Source organism: Sphaerodactylus townsendi, linkage group LG08 (genome assembly GCF_021028975.2).
Source record: "Sphaerodactylus townsendi isolate TG3544 linkage group LG08, MPM_Stown_v2.3, whole genome shotgun sequence".
NCBI lineage: Eukaryota > Metazoa > Chordata > Lepidosauria > Squamata > Sphaerodactylidae > Sphaerodactylus > Sphaerodactylus townsendi.
Window position 1 is genome coordinate 21219182 of NC_059432.1, and position 23890 is coordinate 21243071.

A 23890-nucleotide genomic window follows, 5' to 3' on the forward strand; every position below is an offset into this window, starting at 1 on the left:
TAATGAGTTCGAGGGGGTGTCTGTGACAGCAGAGAGGCCAAATGCTTTCTCTCCTTTATGGTGGACAATATTTAAAATTGCCACAATAGTTTCTCAGAAAGTGCTAGCAGTTGAGCAATCTTAATCAAGTCTGGCCTTGTTCCTATTCCCACTTAAACCAAGAAGGCAATGCACAAAATATTTGCTTTTAAAAGGGCTAGTGGTAGGTTTTTAGTAACATCCCCTAATTTAAAGCTATGAGCAGCTTTTGAAACATTTACTGACAGCATATGTAGATTGCTGGTGGCCCGCATGTTCCCATGGCAACCGAAAAAGTCAAATAACCTTTTCTGCAATGCTAACAACTATTGCCGGGTTTTTTTTTTAAAAAAAAAAAGTATTTTGGTCAAGACTGTTTCTTTATTTTAACCCACGGTAGAAAAGGTGTAAATATTGCTCACTGTGAAACTCAACCTCATTGCCTTGGCTTTAAATGTCCTCTGCCCAGGAAGATGCTACAGTGTGCCTCAAATATTTTGGACTTCTTTCTGGTGAAATTTGCCACTTCAAGTACAAATGAGATTGTATTCCCCCCCCCACCCCCTTATTCTGCCTTGTTATGCTTCTTTTTTATTACATAAACATAATGATACAGTGGGAAGCAAGTATTTGTCAGTCTGTATTATTTTGCTAAATCGACAGAGAGAGTGCAGTTTTCAGTTTTAGCAGCTGTAACATGTTTAAACTCAGTCTGTAATGGGATCTGAAGACCAATATTCCCTGTGGACATTGCTTAGCTTCATTACTGGCCAGCTGCCAAATTCAGGGCTCGAAAGTATTATTCACGCCTCTCTGCACATACCCATGTCAGAGCATGCTCAGATAATGAATTTTGTTTCTGATATGGCATAAATTAGGTTTACATTTTAACATAATTTATGTTGCATTTTATTAAAATGTGAAATCGCAAGCAAGTTAATCCCAGCTCTCTTGAAGCCAAACTGTGTTTGAACATCTGAAAGTATCTAAATTAAAACTGCATGGCTTGGAGCTGATTCTGAACAATTAAAAAAATCTGTGTCTGAACAAAAGAGTTGTCTGCCGTGAACTCTTCTATGAAACAACAGTTAAGGAAGTTTGATATTTGACCAGGCTGCTATGTTTAAAAAGCAGAAATAGATTTCTCTTCACAGAAATTTATTTCTTTAAAAAAAATTTGCCATATTAAAGTTCAGTCTAGCAGATAGACTGAATTTTTTCCCAAGCAGACATGTATTAAATCACCTGTGGATTGCATTATAAAACTTTTATTACTAAAGTTAAGATTCAGATTGAAAAGCCAGTTATTGCTTTCATCATTGGTTATTTACCTTAAAGAATCAAGAGCCACATTGTAGAATTAAACTGTGGATGAAAACTTTGTTTATAAAGCAGTTTGTGCACTTTAGGAGTTAATGTTGTATAATTTTAAAAAAATTAAATCTCTTTGTTTCCCATGCCTTGTCCACTATCTCTTTCCTCCTTTGTCTTTTCCTTAGAGAATGAAGAATAATTTCAACCACCAAAATATGTGTTACCCAAGACATTTATGCTACAGATTTATGTAGAATAGTGTGTGGGGGTGGGGTGGGGAGTTTTACACCACCATTTTGTTTTCATATGAAAGACTCATATCTTGCCCAGTAGATACAGTGGATTCATCATTGCATCCTGATGAAGCACTAATCGCCCAATCCAGAGCTGACAGGCATGGCACAGGAAGCCCAAAAAAGATCCATACGACGGTCACCTCCAGATTAGGCTATTGTAACTCGCTCTACGTGGGCCTTCCCTTGCAGCTGATCCAGAAATTGAAGGTGGCTCGCTTTCTTGCGGGCAGTTCAGCCAGGGATCAGGTCACTCCTGTGCTTCACCATCTGCACTAGCTCCCAGTGGAATTCCGGATCATCTTCAAGGTGTTGGTATTGACCTTTAAGGCCCTTCACGGCCTGGGGCCCTCATACCTTTGAGACCGCCTTACCCCATATGTCCCAACTCAATCCCTCTGTCCAGCAGAGGTGAACTTGTTGGTGGTCCCCACAGAGCCACACAGCACCCAGCCGCCCGGGTAAATTGCCCCTCTGTTGGTGTATTTGACCCTTGTGCTGGCAGAATGGGCACTCACACCAGCACAGGGGTGCAGCAACTTCACAGCAAGATTCTGCCCACCCCTTCCCCCACTCCCACCCCCCGAGATTGGGCTGTCCAAACTTACTCTACCAAAACATTCAAACCTATTAGAGAAAATTTTGGCATTTGAGAAAAATCACCAGCATCAAGTAACAAAGCATAATGGAAATAGCCTTCGTCCTATAACCACAGTTATCATAGGAAAGTCATTAAGAATATGGTTGCGGGCAACGGATCGTGCAACGGCGAGAGGCCTGCTGCACTTCCTGTTTAATTTCTTCCAGCCCTGCCCCCTCTACTATGCCATCATCACTGTGCCAGCAGAAGGCACTTCCCAGTGCAGATCTTCCCCATGTCCTCCTTCTCCTCCTATCTCCTGGGACCTCCCAAAAGATATGCTCAGAAGTCTCCTGCACCAATGGCAACTCCACAGACAGAATAGGACAGTGGTGGCGAACCTTTGGCCATGCTGGCAGGGGCTGATGGGAATTGTAGTCCATAACATCTGGAGTGCCAAAGGTTCGCCACCACGGGAATAGGAAGATGGGAGTGATTTTGCTCTGCTCTGCCTCTTCCCTGCATCCCCTTAGAATCTGTGGCTTTTGGACCATGTCGGTCCCACAACCTTCAGTGTCAGTTTCTCAGAAAAGGTGACCAGGAAGGAGGAGGATAGGAAGACTTAATGTCCCTGAGTGCCTTTTAATTTGAGCTTCACTGGAACCACGCCTGTATCTTGCTGATGGTTGAAATGGTCCAGATGGTTGAAAATGGGACCAGAGGAGGGATATAGCAGGAGTCATGGAAGCAACATTAGGATGGGGCGGAGGAGGTGTCTAGTTCCAAATCTAATTTGGAAATAATTTCTAGAATTCAAAACCAGGGCCTGAATTGGCCCAATTCAACTTTGTGAAGGTCTTATATATGAGTGAAGCTCAATTGTTTATCAACCCTCATTTCCAGCTTAAGCACAGTCGTGCCTACACTACAGTATTTTACAGGTACATCTTAAAATCTGAAGTATGGACGTAGGCAGCAGGTGGGAACCATTTCTGTCATCTGGGTACACCCTTCAGAGGACCAGGATTGGCTGTGATTTCCTGCCAACTGTGTATTTGGTAGTGAAACTGAGTTAGTTGCTGGTCATCAATGAAATCGCCCACTATGGGAAGCACTCACTCACTGAGTTAAGTGGCCGTTTGGTACAACTGAGCTTGTGATCAGATTTCCTCTGGACACTGAATATTCTTTTACAAAATAGTTATTACAGTGAACTCTTTTATAGCCAATGCATTTTTTTTTATCCTTTGTTGGTGAGAACTTCTAGTACTGATCAGTGATTTGTTCTTTAGATTAATCCTTCCATATGAAAGATTTATTAAAGGAGAGGAAGATAAGCCACTACCGCCTGTGAAACCTCGAAAACAAGATAATGTTCCCCTGGAGAGCGAAAGTAAGACAAAATTGTCTGGAACAAAACGGATCAAAAATGAAAGCCAAAAGAGCAAAAAAGAAAGAGATAATGTACCGAAGTCCCAGGATGCACCTGAGGTTAGCTTTTGTCTTTCCTTTTTTAATTAATTGTGTTTTAGTTTTTGCAGTTCTGCTTTGACTACACTATATTCCGGGGGGAAACGTCTACCACTAAATTAGATTTCTCTAACAAGCGTCACCTTTGGAGCCAGTTTTCATGATACTTTTTATTGATGTGAATCTTCAATCCTGATCACAAGGGGAGGGGGGCAATTTTCATTGATTCCCCCCTCCCATGACAGCCCTTCCACCTCTGTCCCTTACTGGCAGCATTTCACGATTCCGTGGTAAGGTCACACTTCTGTGCATGGAATTTAGACAAGATGCAAACTGTAAATGTGTACAGTGCTGTGAGCATGGCTAGCAGCGTTTACACAATCGGATATGTTTCAGTACAATGAGAACCTATCCAGGAAACATCCCATTTCAGCATAACACATTGGCCCTAGTCAAACAGCTTGACATCTTGCAATAAATAATTTTGAAATTATATTTGCGTACATTTGTGTCTCTGTAAAGAGCCTGGTATTGAAAAAGTAATGCAGGAATTAGTTCTCTCCTGTTATTCAAAACCAGTGCTGTACTGGGGCTAAATTGCGCCCGGGGCATGACCACCTCCCCGCACGCACACACACCCCGGCCCAGCTCCCCATGCCCCACTTACGGGAGCCAGGGAGCTAGCAGGGAGGGTGGGACTCAAGGGCACCGTGGCAGCAGGCTGGCTCCTGGGCCGCTCACTGCTGAGCCCCACGCCTTGGCCTCCCTGCAGGAGCCGGCCTGCAGGGAGGCCAGGGGCGGGGCTTGGCAGTGTGCATCTGGGGACATGGGATACCCCATGTTCCCATTAGCGGTACGCCACTGCTCAAAACTGAAGTATACTTGCTGGATATTTTGACTTCTCAAACTACAGAAGGACACATAAATGCTAAGGATGCTTTCAGACACTTTTTGCCAGCATTAAACAAGAACCCAGTTTCTTGTCAGCTCACACAGGCACTATTCGGCTTCTTCCTTTTTCCTTCCCTTCTTGCATAGAAGTTCTCGGTTTAATACTAATTTTGGCTACCTGTGACATATGAAAACAGTTATACAGGTTAGATTTCCCTATAGAACCTGGGATTGTAAACCAATTCTAGTTTGGAAGAGAGGGGCTAATTCAACTTCATATTTGTATGTCACAGGTAATCATATTCTCACTTCTACCCATTCTATGATACATTTTACAACAATGTTGTTTAACCAAAAGAGCAAAAAGAATTTACTTCATCCAGACTGTGAGCACATCAATTCACATGCACTAGGTATATGCAAAAAGAGTGAAGAAATGTAAAGCCAAAGGTCAATATCACCTTTGACATGAAAGGCTGCTACAGTTCATTGTCTTTTACACATTATTTTCTTCATCGTAAAATCCTCTGGAGACATTGCCCCCGTGTGGCAGAACCACATATTGCAAGCATTGCTATTTTGTTTGCAAGTTAGCCTTTCAGGAGGCAGTGTCGTTTTTAAAAAAAATTGTCACATGAAATTCAATAAGGAAAACGTCGCAAAACAAATTGAGCCACAAGGTTCAAGTCAGGTTTCGAAACTGGCGTGGGTCTAAGCGTAGATAGGGTTTTTTGTAAAGATTACCTTACTAAGCCAAATTCCAGACTGAGCACAAGGTTGATTGCCCATTGCTAGTTTGCCAATGAGAGGCCATTACAGCAAAGAATGCATGATGTTTAAAAACCTGAACTTAAATCAGAAGATGCATTTTACATGTTCACAATGAGAACATTTCTTTGAAACAGATTCTTGATAGCTTTCAAAAATTGAATTGTAAACTAAGGCAAGTTTTCAAAAGGCATGGTCTTGATTGAAATGTACATGAGAGAGGTAAACAGATCTGCCTGAGCCACTGCAATATTGCAACACAGATTGCCGAAAGCACGGAAATTCAGAGTTATGACAAGCATTCCATCCTTTTTGCCCTGTCATTTACTGAGGGAAGGGTAGCGGGCAGAGATCAGTGAGTTCTTCTGTTGTATTGCATATTGTAAACCATATGTGCCCTAATAGCTAAATGCAATGTAACAAGCGAGTAGTGGAGTGTCAGTCTGAACTTCCTTGCTTTTGTTGTCTGGTATCTCAAATTTCCTGCTTTCTTAAACTGCAATTATTTTTTTTTATGTGAGTCATAGGTCAAGTTCTTAGATTGGGAATAGAGTAGAAAGAACATAAAATGCAATTATGTGGGTTTCCCACTCAAGAATGTAATTATTTTCTCCTGTCAGGCTGTAATGTGGATGTTTTTAATATCAGATTCTCCCAAGTTTATCAGGAACAGAACAATGCTTTTAAAAACATTTAACCGCGGTGTTGCTAATGGCCTATGTTTTCCTACTTTTTTTTAAAAAAAGTATTCCTAATTCTCTTTCTGAGGAACAATGGTATCAATGATTTCATTGTCATTAATAATGCAGGGTATTGCAAACCAACCATTGGTTTGTTTGTGATGAAAGTAGGTTATAAATTGTTGGATTCACGTTGCCTTCCCCTTCTCTCCTTCTCTTACAAACCAAGCTAAGATTGAAGCCTTTCTGGTTTAAAACTAACCTCCATTTGTTGTGACATCCATGTTATACGGTTTAACAAATAGCAGTTTGTTTCTTGCTAATGAGCTAAGATTCTAAAGAGGGATTAAACCATAGTTTAGAATTCTGGTTTGCAGGCAAGAAAACAAAGGACAGTTTGTTAACATGCGTCAATTAGGCTTCACAACAAATTGCAATTTGTTCTGAACCAGAGAGTCTTCGTTTTTGTTGCGGCACGGGTAGGCGCAAGCCTGACGGTTCTTAGGCTTGTTCACATCGCATCACAAATTTCAGAAGCCAGAAAAAGGTCAAAACTTTATAATTTAAAAACAAAACTGGGCAAAATACAAATGTTCTCTAAACAGTTATGTGAGACTATTGAACTGTGAATGAAATTATTTCAGTGACTAGGTCTGCTACCTAGGGCAGGCAAAATGGTGGCGCACACATGCCTTCCTGGGCTGCCAGGGGCACAAAAAACACTAGCGATTGCCATGCCTGAGTGGCACCCTGGCACTGCACCCAGGGTCTCTAGGCTCTCTTTCCCCCACCTGTGAAAGAGGGCATTGGGAAGAGCAGGGGGCTGCCCACTCTCCTGCTCCAAGGTCCACTCCGCCTCTAGGACTATGGCTTCCCCTGCATTCTTCTTCTCCACCCCCATCAAAGAGGAAGAGCAGGAGGCTGTGTTGTCATCTGCATTCACTGTGAGGGCCTGGAATATGAGGAGGAGTAGGAGTTTGGATTTATATCCCCCCCTTTCTCTCCTATAGGAGACTCAAAGGGGCTTACAATCTCCTTGCCCTTCCCCCCTCACAACAAACACCCTGTGAGGTAAGTGGGGCTGAGAGAGCTGCGGAAAGCTGTGACTAGCCCAAGGTCATCCAGCTGGCGTGTGTGGGAGTGCACAGGCTAATCTGAATTCCCCAGATAAGCCTCCACAACTCAGGCAGAAGAGCTGGGAATCAAACCCGGTTCCTCCAGATCAGAGTATACCTGCTCTTAGCCACTACGCCACTGCTGATGAAAGGCAATGGGTGCAATCCAGGGGAAAAACCCCTCCATTGTTCTTAAAGCCCCTAAAAGCTGTGGAGGCATGGGTTTACGTTGACCTTAAGAACATAAGAAAGAGCCTGCTGGATCAGACCAGAGTCCATCTAGTCCAGCACTCTGCTACTCGCAATGGCCCACCAGATGCCTTTGGGAGCTCACATGCAGGATGTGAAAGCAATGGTCTTCTGCTGCTGCTGCTCCTGAGCACCTGGTATGGTAAGGCATTTGCAATCTCAGATCACGGAGAATCAAGATTGGTAGCCATAGATTGACTTCTCCTCCATAAACCTGTCCAAGCCCTTTTTAAAGCTATCCAGGTTAGTGACCATCACCACCTCCTATGGCAGCATATTCCAAATACCAATCCTACATTGTGTGAAGAAATGTTTTCTTTTATTAGTCCTAATTCTTCCCCCCAGCATTTTCAATGTATGCCCCCTGGTTTTAGTATTGTGAGAAAGAGAAATTTTTCTCTCTGTTAATATTTTCTACCCCATGCACAATTTTATAACTTCAGTCATATCCCCCCTCAGACGTCTCCTCTCCAAACTAAAGAGTCCCAAACGGTGCAGCCTCTTCTCAAAAGGAAGGTGCTCCAATCCCTCAATCATCCTCGTTACCTTTCTTTGCCCTTTTTCTATCTCTTCGATATCCTTTTTGAGATGTGGCGACCAGAACTGAACACAGTACTCCAAGTGCGATCGCACCACTGCTTTATATAAGCATGACAATCTTTGCAGTTTTATTATCAATTCTTTTCCTAATTATCCCCAGCATAGAGTTTGGCTTTTTCACAGCTGCCATGCATTGAGTTGACATTCCCATGGAACTATCAACTAAGACGCCCAAATCCCTTTCCTGGCCTGTGACTGATAGCACTGACCCCTGTAGCGTGTATGTGAAGTTTGGATTTTTTGCCTCTATGTGCATTACTTTACATTTTGCTACACTGAACTGCATTTGCCATTTCTTAGCCCATTCACCTAATTTATAAAGATCCGCTTGGAGCTCTTCACAATCCTTTGTAGTTCTCATTATCCTACATAATTTGGTATCATTCGCAAACTTGGCCACCACCCTACCCACCCCTACTTCCAGGTCATTTATGAATATGGTAGGTTAAAGAGAACTGGTCCCAAAACGGACACCACTCCCTACATCTCTCCATTGTGAGAACTTCCCATTTACACCCACCCTTTGCTTCCTGTTTCTCAACCAGTTTTTAATCCATAGGAGGACTTCCCCTCTTATTCCTTGATTGCTGAGTTTTCTCAATACTCTCTGGTGATGAACTTTGTCAAAAGCCTTTTGGAATTTCCTGAGTCTCCCCTAAATCCTTTCTTAAAGATTGGTGTGACATTGGTCATCTTCCAGTCTTCAGGGATGGAGGCTGATTTCAAGGATAAGTTGCATATTAAAGTGAAAAGATCAGCCATTTCATGCTTGAGCTTGAGCTCTTTAAGAACTCTTGGGAGGATGCAATCTGGGCCAGGGGATTTGGTAGCATTTAGTTTATCAATGGCTGCCAGAACTTCTTCCTTGTCTACCACTATCTTCGCTAGTTCCTCGGAGTCGCCTCCTAAGAAGCTTGGTTCAGGTGCAGGAATTTTCCTCACCTCCTCTTGGGTGAAGAGAGATGCAAAGAATTCATTCGGCTTCTCTGCAATCTCCCTATCATCCTTTAGCACACCTTTTGTTCCTTCGTCATCTAACGGACCTACCGCTTCCCTAGCTGGCTTCCTACTTTGGATGTACTTGAAGAACTGTTTGTTGCTGGTCTTGATGTTCGCAGCCATAAGTTCCTCATAACCCTTTTTTGCCTGCCTTACTTGCCTGCCCTTCATTGCTTTTCAGAGCAACTGCCTTTGCTGGGCTGTATCCTCGCTCAAGTGACTTTGAAATATCCATTAAATGTATATGTTTAATTGCTTCTTTTTATACCCTGCCCTAGCAGAGGGCAGGCTCGTCTTGGGGACAGGATCTGTGTGAAGACCTCCCCCAAAACAGATTTTTTAGTGTCCTCCACCTGTGTTTATTGGCCCGTGCAGAAGGGGCTTTACTGACCACTGAACCCCTGAGGGTCATAAAGCAATTTACATGTTGCATGCAGAATTGTTATTCAAGGAGGACAGAGAGTTGTGAGACCCACAGAGATAACTACATATCTCTCACGGTTATCATAGGAGTTGCAGCTGATTCCAAAACCCTATTTTTGAAGAGATGAGAAACATTCACATGCCCTTGTGTCTCATGAAAGTACTTCCCTATCTGTACGGTTTTGATTTGCTTCATCTTGAGAAGTGTGTGGTTTTTAATGGTTTCAAGAATGAATAAGTTCAAGAATGAATCATCCCAAAGGCAGGTGTGGGGGAGTTATATTTTCAATGTGAATGTTGCTACGGAAAAGTCATCTCAGAGACCTAGAGTGGATTCCGCACAGCACATTTATAACGCGTTGCAATCGTTCTAAATATGCTGTGTGGAATCCACTCTAGAGTGATGTGTAGCCTTTAAGAAGGTGGGTTCAGGGCTGTGCTGAGCTAGGTTCACATCTCCTCTCAAATACCCCTGGGTCGTTCGTCTTCGTGTCAGCTGTCTCACAGAGGAACAGAGGAAAGAAGAGCCATGTATTTCTCCCTAATCTTCTTAGAGGGAAGGAAGGATAAAAACCAGCTAATGACTCTTCTGTTGTTGTTGTTGTTGTTTTTTTAAAAAAGGTTGTGTAAAAATGGCATTAATTGCCTGCAGCTTTGCATTGTATTTTTCTGTTATCACAGAGTACAAAAGGAAATACTGTTCCTCTACTGTACAGTGTTGCTGAACCCCAGCTAGAAACTCCCCTCCAAGTTTTTGCCCAACAGAAGGAAAAAAAAGAGTACATCTTATTAAACATGATTGTCCTTTTTCCCTTCTGCTTTGCTCATCTGTCTGGTATTTTCCTGTAATTGTGTAAGCTCTAGAGACCGACGGTAGAAATTTTTTTTCCCCCAAAACGGCTAATGATGGTATTTGGACTGCAGAACTCAAACGCTTCTTTTTTAGGCCGTGTTCCTTTGCTGTGTGTGTGTGTGTAATATATATGGAAGCAGTCACAATGAGTAACAGATACTTTAACTAATAGGAAATAGGAAAGCCTAACACACTGGGAAATTTAAAAGCAGCTGCAAAGGCATAAATCTTGGAAGGGATTGATTCATTGGCTGCCTCGCATCACACAACACCCTTTAATGCAGCATTTTTGATGATAACTTTCCTGATGCCTCCTCGTTGCAGCTAAGAAAGAAAGAAAGAAGGGGGGGGGGATATAACAACAGTAACAGAAGAGCCAGGCCCGGGCTCCAGCTTTTTGACTGCCTTCCATCAAGGCATGTTTGAGGCGAACCGACAGTCGTTTTGAAAGAGGTTGTCAGTCAGCTTGATCACAGATGGAGCGCTCTAATGACCTCCCAGGTCACAGTCCATTCGTCTACATAATGGAATGAATAGCAAGAACGGAGTGCTCGGCGCTTTATTAGCGAAGGAGCAAAGAGCTTCGTATTGCCTTTGACTTAGGGAAACTCGATCAGGGAAGAGAGCAAAACGCTCCTGCGGCACATTGACGGCTTTATTCTAATCTCTAAATAAAGCAGCCCCCCCCTCCCACCCACCCCCCCTTGGAGGAGCCACGGCAATTGTTTAGAATGTGGGCAGCCACGTCGTGTCCCCCCCCCTCCCCGCTCGCACGTTTTAAATATTTTAAGAGGGATGATGCATTCTAGAGTAAGAACAGATCTGAGATTAGATCTAAAGTACAGATAACAGCTCTGAAACCAGCTGTGTTTGAGGTTTGTCAGATGCTTGTGTGTGTGTTTCATATATTTCTAGACTGCACTGTGGAGGCGGTAATTGTCCCCTTAACTAAACGAAAACCTCAGCAAAAAGATGCTAGGTCAGCACATCAGTCGTACCCTGTTTTAGGCCGTCTGGGAACAAGCGTTTATTGCCCACGTCTTATTATAGCACTGAAGAGATGAGCATTTCTTTATATTTTCATAAGGCAGATGTCTCTGTTTAAATCTGACAGTGGGTATAAAAGCTTTCAGATTTCAACACAATGATTGACATTTGTTTCTGAGAAATGCTGCTGTGTTCTGTATTTAAATATGGGAGAATTTTTTCCCCTGTTTCATCTCGCAGTGTCCTTTCTCACAGCTAGAAATTGATATTTATTTATTTATTTACTTGCTTGCTTGCTTACTTACTTACTTACTTACTTACTTACTTACTTACTTACTTACTTACTTATTTTTAGGTGTTGTCTGAGCAAGAAAAGGATCAAGATTGTCCAGACCAGAAAAGCTTACCTGAACTAGGTGTAGTAGATGATGTGAAGCCATCTCTAGAAGGGCACCAGGCTCCAGTGCCAGACGCAGCTGGAGGGACTCCTCTGGAAAAGACTGACCCAAAGGAAACTGACTCATACATTGAGGAAGTCAAGGAAGAGGTTCCACCTGAGGACTCCTTTTCAAGCACTTTGGTGTCCTCCGATGAGGATGCTGTTTTGGATTCAACCGTCAGCAAACCATCCAGTCCGCCAGAGGATCCGGATGAACCAAAGCAGGAACCCAGAGTGCAGAGATTTGCCAACTACCTAGAAAACGATGCCCATGAAATTCCATTTAATAGTTTCTCCACTGTCGAGTTGCCAGGTCAGAATGAAATCGCGGACAATCAACTCCCGGAGATGCCGGACTACATTGCGAACTGCACAGTCAAGGTGGACCAGTTGGGAAACGAGGACATACACAACGCACTGAAGCAGAGCCCCAAAGTCCTTGTGGTGCAGAACTTTGACATGTTCAAAGAAAAGGAGCCTTTTGGGCCCATGAACGGCAGTCCTGGTTTCAATTACACGCCAATGCTCTACTCCAAAGGCAACCCAGGCATCATGTCGCCCCTGGCAAAGAAGAAACTCCTGTCACAGGTCAGCGGGGCCAACCTCTCGTGTAGCTATCCTTACGGCTCACCCCCTCCTTTGATCAGCAAGAAGAAGTTGGGCAGCAGAGAAGAAGAGTCATTGAGCATGCCCCAGATGGCACACGCCCCCACGGTGGAGGCCGCAGCGGTCAGCCGGCCCTCTGTAATCCAACACGTACAGAGTTTTAAGCCCAAGAGTTCGGAGGAAAGGAAATGCGTGAACGAAACTTACAGACACGAATTGCTGTTAAAGAAAGTGGATTCGGAGTGTAGCGATTTTACCAAGCAACACCTGACCACTCTAGCGGAATCCTATGCTCTGAAGTCAGAAATCCAGGATATGAAAGACAGAATGAACGAGAAGAGGGTCCTCCACCATTCCCACATGCCCACATTCTTGACAGACTTTTACTCCTCTCCTCACCTGCACAGCCTTTATCGGCACACCGAGCACCACCTGAACAGTGAACAGATGCCCAAGTACCTCCACCGGGATATGTATAGAGAGTCGGAAAACATTTCCATGTTCCCTCAGCACAAGCACCCGGATAAGCGTCACTTATGCTATCACCCCCCTTTACATCAGCAAGAGAAAAAGATCCCTTTGGAAGCCTCTGCAGACGATCAGCCAACCGACCTGAGTCTTCCGAAAAGTTCGCACAAGCAGACTGCGAAAGGTCTCGCGTCCGGCCTCTTGCATGCTTCGGCAGGGCAGCCGGAGAGCAAAAGCCTGCCCCAGTTCCAAGCCTTAAGTGGCCAACCTGCGGGCTTAGACTGTCATCCCAAAGCTTGCCGCGTCTCTCCAATGACTGTCTTGGCGCCCAAAAAGCAGCAGGGCGAGCCCTTCCACAGGTCCAGCAAACTGCCGAACTTGAGGAAGATGGACGGCACGGCCCACCCCATCCTCAGCCACAAAACAAATACCCAGCCTGTTGGGGCAGCTCGGCCTTTGAAGCGTGGCCTGGAGGATTTGGACAAAGCCATTTCGGAAAAAAAGATCCGTGCTGTCTCGCCCCTGCGCTTACCAAAGGAAGCGCCCACTAAAGACAAGGGTCTCGAGCCAGAGGTTGACGGCAGCAAACCAGTGCACGGCTTGCCCTCTGGCAGCATGCTCGAGGGCCACAAGTTCCCCTTATCGAGCCCCATCTTCACAGGCTTGTACCCAGGGACTCTCTGCAGCGGCCTGAGCAACCGCATCCCCGCGGGGTACTCTCATCCTCTGCAGTACTTGAAAAACCAGACAGTGCTTTCTCCACTAGTGCAGCCTCTGGCCCTCCATTCATTCATGGTGCAGAGACAGTTCCTTACCTCCCCTGGCAATTCGCAGCAGCTTTACAGGCATTTAGCTGCGGCAGCTCCTGTCGGAAGTTCGTACGGTGACCTTTTGCACAACAATCTTTATCCTTTGGCTGCTATCAATCCTCAGGCTGCTTTCCCACCTTCTCAGCTGTCTTCTGTACATCCAAGCACAAAACTGTAAATCCTCCCTTTTAAAACAAAAGCAAAAAAAAAAAGCAACATTCCTTTAGCCTGTGATATCTTGCAAAATTTAAAACCTACCAACCAACCAACCAACCAACCAACCAACCAACCAACCAACCAACCAACCAACCAACCAACCAACCAACCAACCAACAAAAAGAAATCTGTATTTGTGTTAACCAGTAGGCAGTTTTGTCTCTTATTGCCGAATGCTTCAAATGTGATTGAGACAAGACCGGTTCCATTGGACTTCTTTTTTCACCTCTGGCTCCCACATCTGCTTCCCCTGAAGTTGTTCACTTTGCCTAGCAGGGTTCCGAAAAGACCTCTGCCTTGCTTGAAAACAAGCATCAGAGCAGACCAGACCAGACCAGGTGACGAGTTGGGCCTTGTTTTTGCTTTTGGAGCCAACGGTCTAGGGTGGTTGTTTTTCTTTTGTGCCATCTTCCTTGCTTCCCAGGAGCGCGGTTGGAGCGTCTCAGATCAGACAGAAAGGCAGGTCTGATGAAAGAGGAGTTTAGGCAGGGCACATGGTGATCAATGGAGGGTGCCTCTTTAGGTACCATTTTGTTTCCTGAGTCCAAATCAATGCAATGTACAGTACAAACCGATCTTAACACTATTAAACCAGAAACAAAGTAAACACTGTTCAGAAATGGAAAGCAGACTTAACTATTGTCAACTTTGCTTGTATAATTTACATAGGTTTTTATTTTCCTACATTACCCTATGCTCTGTTTGTTTGGGTCATTTTTCAATTAAAGGTCTTTTTGTCTGCAACTTTTTTTTTTTGCGTAAAAGTACAAAACCTGGCAATGGCGATTGAGGGTCCTTTTTTTAATGCATCTCCCCCCCTCCTCCTTTTTTTGAAGAGGATCTTTTGAGGGAGTAGTTATTGTCATTGTTTACAAAACAGAAGCATCCATTTTGAGAAGCCTTTACATTGAAGAGAAGTTTACTGTAGATCATGCCAATGGTGCGATAATTCCGATCTTTGTGTCCTTTTCCCAAGCCCTGATCCCAAAAGTGCCACGCTCTCACCTCACCTCTCCAAATGGTCCTGATTTGCACACGAGTTGCTCTTTTAGCAGACACTGAGATTTGGGCTTGCCGTCATCATGATCTGTGAATTTGTTAGGAACTGTACTTCTCCTTATCTAGGCTGCGGAATACCCTGCATAATAGAAAGGAACATATTCAGGACTACACTGGCAATGTGTTACTCAACAGCAACGGAGTCTAGAGGACCTTTCTTGTAGGCTGTGAAACTATTCCAAGAATTTCAGCCATTAGCAGAGAGAAAATGTAATTGCGAGACATCCTTCATTCTGCCTCGTCGAAGGGAGGTTTGTGAGAACTGACGTCCTTTTGCAAAGAAATGGTTATTACTTGGAGCAGGCCAGAATTTGAAGGGTGGTTAGAGGGACAGATTTGGCACACTCTGTTTGGAGCTTCCTTCTGGTCCAATACAGGGTTCCTAGCTGCCCTAAAAAGTGCTGGATAGTCTGTCATGTTCCAGGGGAGCACTTTTAAGATTTGGTTTAGCATTAAACCATGAGGGCAGCTTAGTCTATAAACCACTTTAATCAAGTACTTGACTCTTTGGTCCCATTGAATAAAAGTCAGTGAAAGTGTGTCTCATTGACATTCAGAGAGGGACATTCCTGCTGAATGCTAAAAGTAGTTTAAAATCTTGAAGTAGTTTAAAAAAACAAAATGGGCAGGGTACTCAGATTTACTTCAGAAAACAGGACCATGGCATGAAAGGTCAGCAATTTTTTTTAAGGGTATATATTTTGAATTGGGCAAGGGTTCAAAAAACCCCCATAATATTGACTTCACCCACTGACTCACTTCTTCACAAGTCAGGAGTGGTTTTTGACAAAGTCTTCTCTGCTCATGCTCAGACACAGGCAAGGGGCACATTTAAGCCTGTGCCCCCCTTTACACACATGGACAGCAACAGTTGTGGACCTTAGCTGGTTGCCCGCTCTCCATTAGCTTTAGTCTTGGTTTATGCATGAGGAGAGAACACCCCATGCGTGAAAGGTGACATCTCTGACAGCCCATGTTGTTTGTCCTGGGTCAGAGGGTTTTTGAAGAGCTCTTTGCCTACATCAGAGGTCCCCAACCTTTCTGAGATTGAAGGCACCTTTGGAATTCTGATGTGGCTGGTGGGCGCAACTACAAAATGGCTGCCACTGCAGTAGGAACCGTTCACACCCAGAGGAAGTCCAAGTGCAGGAGGGAAGAGGGGTCGTTTTAAAAGAGACAGAACAAAACTGATGCTGGTGGCAGCTACTGTCAAAACAACGTTTTAAGCGGCACAGCCTATAAGATCTCCGGTGCTGGGCACGAACCTCACCCACCTCCACTCATTTTCTGAGGACACTTGGCAGGTACCACATAAGGCACTGGAGACCTCTGGCCTGTATCTTCGAGAGATCAGTGGAGAGTATAAAAAGGGGCAGACTTTTGGCTTTTACATATGGGGAAAGGGAGTAATGAGTCCTTTCCACGTGCCTGAGCTTATAGGAGAGAGTGAGATGTATAATGAAGAGAAGGCCCTTGATGCTGAGTCTTATGTTAAGGGGAAGCCCCCAGGGATGTAGAAGGGCACGTTCAGCCTACAAGTTGCCAGTGGGTAGAATCTGCACTGTAGTATTAACAACACAGCTACATCCTTGGAAGGTGCCAGTTCAGGTCTCGCAGACTTGCCCAAGTTCCGCCTCCAATTCTTGACGTGTCAACAGCACATGGATCCAAGCCAGCTTCCTTTGTTATACACAACTGGCTGTTTGATTCCACTGAACCAGGGTAGCCCAGAGATCTCCAGGCTTAAAGTGAACACGGACCACCTAGAATTACATGGGCTTCTAACTGAGGCTGCCACAGCGACCTTTCCCCACCTTTTTGTTTGTTTGTCAAAAGTAAAAAGCCAGTAAGCAGTAGGTGTTTCCCCTCCTCAGGAAAGCTGCCTTATGATGGCGTGGATTCATTTTACCCTGCTTCGGGTCTTGAAGTGTGGACAGCTGCACAGAGAGGTGGAAGCATTTTTTATTTTTCAGTGTGAAAACTGGTTGCGCTCTGAACCCTTCCCAGGTAGCACTTCAAATGCAAAAAAAAAAAAAACCCATCAAAAACTACTGGAGTCTACTGGAAACTACTTAAAGGAACACCTTGCATGCATGCCAGACAGCCTATATTAAAATATCCTGTGATATGAAGCCAATTGCAATATATAATGTAAGCTATTTAATATACAACAGTGGGGGGAGGGGGAAACCAGGCTAGTAGACATCTACTGTTAAAGATCAATGTTATCTTCAATTAAATGCTTTTATGTTCTTGTGATAAAACTATAACTGATGATGCATAAGCAAAACTAGTAGAATTTAGCACCTAAATGTGCCAACACAGACATTTCTTTTCCTTCTGTGCTTCAACCATTAAAGAAAGAAACAACAATCACAGTTACATTTGATCATATGCCATAAAGGGCATTTTTAGTTATAAAAACTGCACTAAACCTGACTAATGTAATAACTGAAGGGTGGGGTGGGGGCAAGAGAAAAGGACTGTACAAACCTGTAATGGATGTTGTCAGGATTGTGGGCCTGGGCAAGCTGTGGGGCCGGGCGAAATGCACGTCTCTCCCACTAAATGGATAATCAGCACAGATTGCCTGGCCGCTCTTACATCGAGGGATGTTTTCAGAGGATTGTCTTTTGGTTTGGAACAGCCCAGTTCCATCAGACCTACCCACTACAGGTGAAGGCAGCTCCCCTTGGCTCATGGTGGTACCCCCCCTCCCCCTCGGAACGTTCCTTGAAAAAAGTAGCATGGTGCATGTATCCTTTTTTCTTTTTGCACATGTGGAACTGTTCCCCTCTGTCGAAACGATGTGTAGGAGTGCACTGTGCCTATCAGGGCACTTGCTCTCTTGTATTCCAAATCTCACAACCCTGGAATGACTCGTATTCTTGAATGTTTGCCATGGCAACCCTACCTGTTAATCTCACGTATTTATTTTACAAGTCTCCAGTTTCAGTTTTATTGCGTTATTTTGGAATGTGTTTGGACTGTTCTAAAATATCACAGTGCGGGATTACTTGATTTCTCTCTCCCCCACCCCCACCCCCATCCCCAGTTTGTTGAATAGAAAACTGTCTAAGAGAGTTCACAGTGTATTGGCCAAAATGAGGAGCTTCGGTGGCATAATATTTTTTTTTGCATTATTTAAGAATGGTTTTTCAAAAACTAATCCATGAGGGGTTTTTGCATTATTTAAGAATGCTTTTTCAAAAACTAATCCATGATTTTTATTAAGTATTAAATTTTCCATGGCAGAGACCTTTTTAAAACGGGGCTTTGTTTGAGTTCAAAAGGCCTTATTAATGAATGAAATTTACGCAAGCTTTCCTTCGTGCAATCAAGCCATTGTTAGTGGTAGGTTAGTACAGGAAACAGCAGAATCTAATTGGCAACAGAGTGATAAATCTATTTACCAAGAGCTGGTTCCAAGAAATGTCGCAATTGCAATGAACTGTTATTAAATATTCTGAAGGCTGGTGCAATTAAAAACAAAGAAAAACATTTTGTTTCTCTCGATGCAATGTCTTGGTAGAAATCTTTAGGAGGAAGAAAAACTCCAGAAGAGTGTTGGGTAAGGCCTTTTGCAACTGGATTTCAAATTGAAATGGATGACTAAGTTTGTTCATTTAACTCCTGGCCCCAAACAAAGCAGATGCATTTCCTTTTCAGTGTATCATATCTAAATTCTTCAACAGAGCAGCCCACTGTTGCTGTGACTTGTCACCTCTAGGGGGCGTGGTTGTTGCCACTTCTATAATTATTCTCCTCTCTGGGTACAACTATATCTTTGTGTACACAATCCAGGAAAGTTGTATCTTTGATCCTGTGCCAGCGTTGCCTGGAATAGCATATGGTTGCTAACTCATGCATGCCCGTCACTTGGAGAAACATCTGCCCATGTAGCTAGACGATCAGGCAGTTACAGGCCACGCTAGCAACAGCTCTCTCGTAAGGCAGAATGTTGCTAGGGCAGCATGTGATCTCCCTATTAGCCCTAACCACCTAGGTTGATGTGACCTGAAGGAACATATGGCAGAAGCTAGAACGGCACCTGCAGCGTGTCGGTGAGGCTCAGCTTTATGGATACGCCTACAAACTCCTAATCCCCTGTCTCGGAATGCCAGACTTGTAGAAGCTGTGAGTTAAAGCAGAAACATTGTATGTGGTGTGTGTGCCTTTTGAATGGGAAAGATTGGTTTTTAGTCACTCATTGTTCACTTGGTCAGACCATGTGATGGTGAGCATGGTCCAATCAAACTTCATAGTTCATGATGCTTGTACTGACAACCGATTTCACTGACATGAGCTCTGTGGTATTGAAACTCTTGTCGTGAGCACTTATCCAATGTTGCTGTAAATGTATTTGATATTTTTACATGTATTTCGCCTCTCCAACCCCTAGTTTAAATATGGTCTAACAAAGGCAGCATAATCTACTAGCTGTTTATACTTCATTTCCATACTTTCTTTTTCGTTTGTAAATAGTGTATACATTCTTGTGATTCAAGTTATTGTAGCTTATATGCGCTGTAAGGTGATTATTTGTATATAGAACAAAATGGCCCAGTGATATTATATAGTTTCCCATTTTTTAAAAAAAGAATAATAATAATAAAGGGGTTATTGAGTAACCTTTCACATTAAAGTTTAAACACTACCGGAAAGAAAGAGAAAAAAGCTGAGCCAACTATAAACACTCAATTTTTGTACGTTTTCCAAATTGTACGTATTAATGCTTTTGATACTGTATTATGTGCCAATAGTTTCCCAATCACATAGCAAGCAAAAGATATTTTGTACTTTTTGATCCACTGTAATATTTAATAAAAAATGTTACTATCTGTTCCCTTTTTTGTGCCTTTTGACTCATACATCACAAATACATCAGTTCTTCCCGCATCGGAGATTACAGATTGTTTCGGTGATCTTTTGATCTCTGAAAGGCAGATTCTCCAAAGAGGACACTCTGACACGCCCCTAGTCAACAGAAACTAATACCACCTTGCAGTTTGCAAAAAGGGAGACGCCAAACATTGGCAAAGGTGGGCTTCTCCAATTCCAGGACTGCCAAGATCAGGTCTGTGGGTGCTGCTGTTATATTGATTATAAGGTCCTACAAGGCATCTTTGGGGTGCAGAAGGATGGATAACCATTGGGGGTCCCTACTTTCCTGAGTGGAACAGTGTAGAAAGGGGGAAGATTGGGTTGGGAGGTGGGCAACTCCTACCCAGTTTCCCTGCAAACTCTGTTGGGTTCTTGAAGTTCTTAGGGTCTGTGAATCGTCGCAGCTGAAAGTCTAAGTCAGTGGACTCAGGGTTTTTTTTCCCCATTCCCAATATGAGAATGGTAACCCCTAAAATTTTGCAGCATTCCAGATTGGAGAGGGGTGGGATTAGAGCCAGGAGATGTGTTCCCTACTGTGTGCCTCCACTACAACCACTCCCTCAGGGGCGTACCACCCTAGGGACGTGGGGACACCCTGTCCCCAGGCACATGCCTTTTGGTCACGTGGGGGGGCCACTGGACACCCGCCATGTGACCAAACCATGGGTGCCCCAGCTGCATGCCACCAAGCCCTGCCCCCAGGAGCCGGCCTGCAGGGAGGTGGAGGCTGGGTGTGGCGGCGGACAGCTGCAGCACATGCCTGTGCCATCCCCCGCTGCTCCCACCTTTTGAAAGTCAGCCTTTCTGCACAGAGGCTGGGGGTGGGGTGGGGCATGGCCCTACCACTGTGCCTGGGGCGTACCTCAGGCATGGCCCTACCCACAAGCCCCCTCTGCCTACATGCAGGTCAGCTTTTGAAAGCCAGCTTTTGAAAGCCTGCCTGTGGGGGGCCATGCCCATGAGCCACACCCCCGAGCACAGGTGGGCGCAGAGGTGGGGGGACACCTGGAAAAGGAGCTGTCTCCAGGTGCCATTTCCCCCCATACGCCTCTGCACTCCCTTCCAACATATTGTAAGTTGCTGGGGCAGGACCAGTCAGTTTGTCTTCTGCCTTTTTTCTTTCTGCCATCCAGCAACATCTGGAGGACCTGGTGCATGTTCAATCTTCACAGGGCTTTTTGGAGCAGGGGTGTGTGTGTTTCAAAGAATATTCTCCTGCATCCCATACATAGGTGTGTGGGGCAGAGGGAGAGGGAACTGCGCCCAGGGCACAACCTGCCCACATGCGCCCTGCCCTGGGAGGGAGGACTGGGGGTGATTTTGTGCCCCCACGTGACCCCAATGGCACGCACCCCATCCCACCCCATTGCAGCTTCACCACTGGTAAAAGTGCTGTTGTCGTAGCTCACTTAACGGCAGTCTGATAGGATTTTCAAGACAAGAGACCAACAGAGGCAGTTTGCCATTGCCTTTCACTGCATAGCAACCCTGATATTCCTTGGGGGGCTCCCATCCAAATGCTAACCAGGGCTGACCCCTTTTGGTCTCCAAGATCTGATGAGATCGAGGTAGCCTGAACCATACAGGTCAGGCTCCATTTCATATATACAGGAAATCTTATGTCACCTGTGAGCGGCCTTTTCGGTTGTCCTACTGATAGATATCACCCCGTTCCCTATGAAGGAAGAGAACTATTACCACCATATTAGCTTAATCGCTGTAACAAGAACAGAGGAATTCTGCAACCCATATATCTTGAATGATTTGTGTTTTAGATTGGGGGGGGGGGATTCCCACTACAAATCTATGTAATTTGTTTTTCTTCTGGTAACCATGGGGACAGGCATGCAGAATGACACAAGAGGCTGAAACCCACTCCCTGGCCAGAGATGCAGGGGGGGAAATCTCCCCTCCCCTTTTTGTATTTCACATCCTGCTTGATAAACAGTTCAAGGCAATTCAAACATTTGCACTGAGTTGTGATATTTTGTTCGGTCCTGATTTAAAAAAAAAAAGGCCTTGTGCCACTGGAATGGTACACCAGGCAAAAGAACTGAAGCTGTTGCTTCACCGAAGACGGACGAGCCTCATAGAAAAGAGAACATAATGTTACATAATGATCAGATCAATGCGCTACAAAAAAGTATTGGCAAATCCGACAACAGGCTGTTGGACGACAAACTCAAAACAAATTAAATATTTATTGGCTTTACCACAGGAGTTGCAATAGCATGAGCATACACTTAAAGCAAGCAAACAAAACTATACCCTCTTAGCTACATACACAGCTGCAGGTAAGAGAGACATAAAAAAAGAAAACGCAGTTGACTTTTTAGTTATCTTTATAGCGATCAAATATATCAAACGAATAAGATGCTTACAAAGTCCATAGTAAGACAAACCAGAGGGTCGTATGCCTGTTTACTCATGTGTTTCTTTATATACTTACTTCCTCGTGGGTGGGGCTGGATAAGGAGAGGAAATGAGGGTGGGGGTGATGTAGTGGCCAGAGAGTTGATCTAGAATCGGAGAGATCTGGGTTCAGATCCCCACTGTGCGCAGAAGCTGGTGGGATGACCTTGGGCTTATTGTGCACACTCAGTCAAACCAATCACATAGGGTTGTGTTAAGAATAAAATAGAGGAGGGATGATGTAAGCTTCTTTGCGTAAGGATAAAGGCTGAGGATGAATAATGTAAAATGATACATTTATCTCCCTGCCTTTCTCCCTACTGGGAACCCAAAGTGACTTACATCATTCTTCTCCCCTCCACTTTATCCTCCTAACAACCCTGTAAGGTAGGTTAGGCTGGGAATGTGGTGTCACTGGCCCAAGGAGACATGGCAGCAGTGTAGGGATTCAAATCATGGGTCTCTCCAATTCTAATCTAATATTCTAACTCCTGATTAATCATAGACTTCTCTTAGATGCAACAGAGGATAAACCTTTCCCAAAAAAACCAGTGATAGTGTCTTCGGCAAAATCCTATGTTTATGGCTCCTTTAAGACTGTGAGACACACACTCGCCTTTTTTTAAAGTGTCATTCGTTTCTAGATTGCCTCACGCCCATGGCAAGGAGTCATCAGACTGCCCCACGAGAACCAGGCCTTGCCATTTGGCATTCCAGTGTGTCCGGTACATTTGAGAAGTTTACCCTGGTGTGCAAAATGGAAACCTGTGAAAAAGAAAGCAGGCAACTCATTTGCCACAAGGACCACTTCAGCCAGGCAGGGGAAATGAACACATTCTAGTCAGAGACAGTTATGACTGACAAGCACGTGACCAGTACCTGACTTGATGCTGGTTTGCAGCTTTTCGGGAGATGTTTCAAAATGTATGGTAGTTCTTCCCCTCAGGCAGACTATTTTTCTTGACAACTGGTCTAAAAATTTAGGCACAAACATTTCACCACAAGATGGCATTGTGTGCATTTTTGTCCTGTGAATGGGAAAAAGCAACCCAATCTAAAAAGGCCTTTTTTCCCCTGTTTTGTTGTTTCAAGTAAAAGAATCGACACTGTGTACTGTAGCTTATGCCCTGAGCTCTGGCAGTAAAGACAATTGTCTACTTCACCAAGAAAGAAAAGAAAATGTCTACATATAGAACAATAACATTGGGGGGGGGGGGAAGCTGAGTAACTTTCCATATTAGCCTGAGATTTGCTGTTGTGATACATCACAGAAACAGGAAACAGATTGCAAGTCAATACACCCTTCTTTAGTAGGTTAATTTGGACTTCAGTCCAGTGTCTCAAATCCTTTTAAACCAGTCTGGTAGTGGAACTGACTCTTCTGGTAGAAAGCTATGCATGTTTGGCTTGTGGGGATTAAATGTTATTAAGTGTATTTCCAAGTAACCCCACATCTCAGGGTACATTGGTACACTATATGCAGTCACAGTAATAGCTGAATCCAATTCCATAAATCTATCATTATTGATCAGTATCAAAACATGTGCAAAGAGTTGACATTGATTTGTTTTGTTATTTTTCCCTGTCAGGTCACAGCTGATTTATGGGGACCCCGTGGGGGTTTCGAAGCAAGAGATGTTCAGAAGTGGGCTGCCAGGGCTGACCCTGCTTAGCAGCTGAGACCCAACAAGATCGGGCTATTCTGGGCTATCCAGGTCAGGACTATATATCCCATGAGGAGACACTTCACATACACG

The 23890-nt window shown here is 44.2% G+C and overlaps 1 protein-coding gene across 3 annotated transcripts in view; it reads left to right on the top strand.

Moving 5' to 3' along the window:
* Positions 1–19687, top strand: part of ARID5B (AT-rich interaction domain 5B) — a 254225-nt gene extending 234538 nt beyond the window's left edge. For all 3 annotated transcript variants that reach the window (XM_048505139.1, XM_048505140.1, XM_048505141.1), the window contains 2 exons: positions 3498–3696; positions 11596–19687. In XM_048505139.1, the coding sequence (XP_048361096.1) occupies positions 3498–3696; positions 11596–13740 (2344 nt within the window). In that variant the 3' untranslated portion in view covers positions 13741–19687. The remainder of the gene's footprint in view (positions 1–3497; positions 3697–11595) is intronic.
* Positions 19688–23890: the final 4203 nt, after the last annotated feature.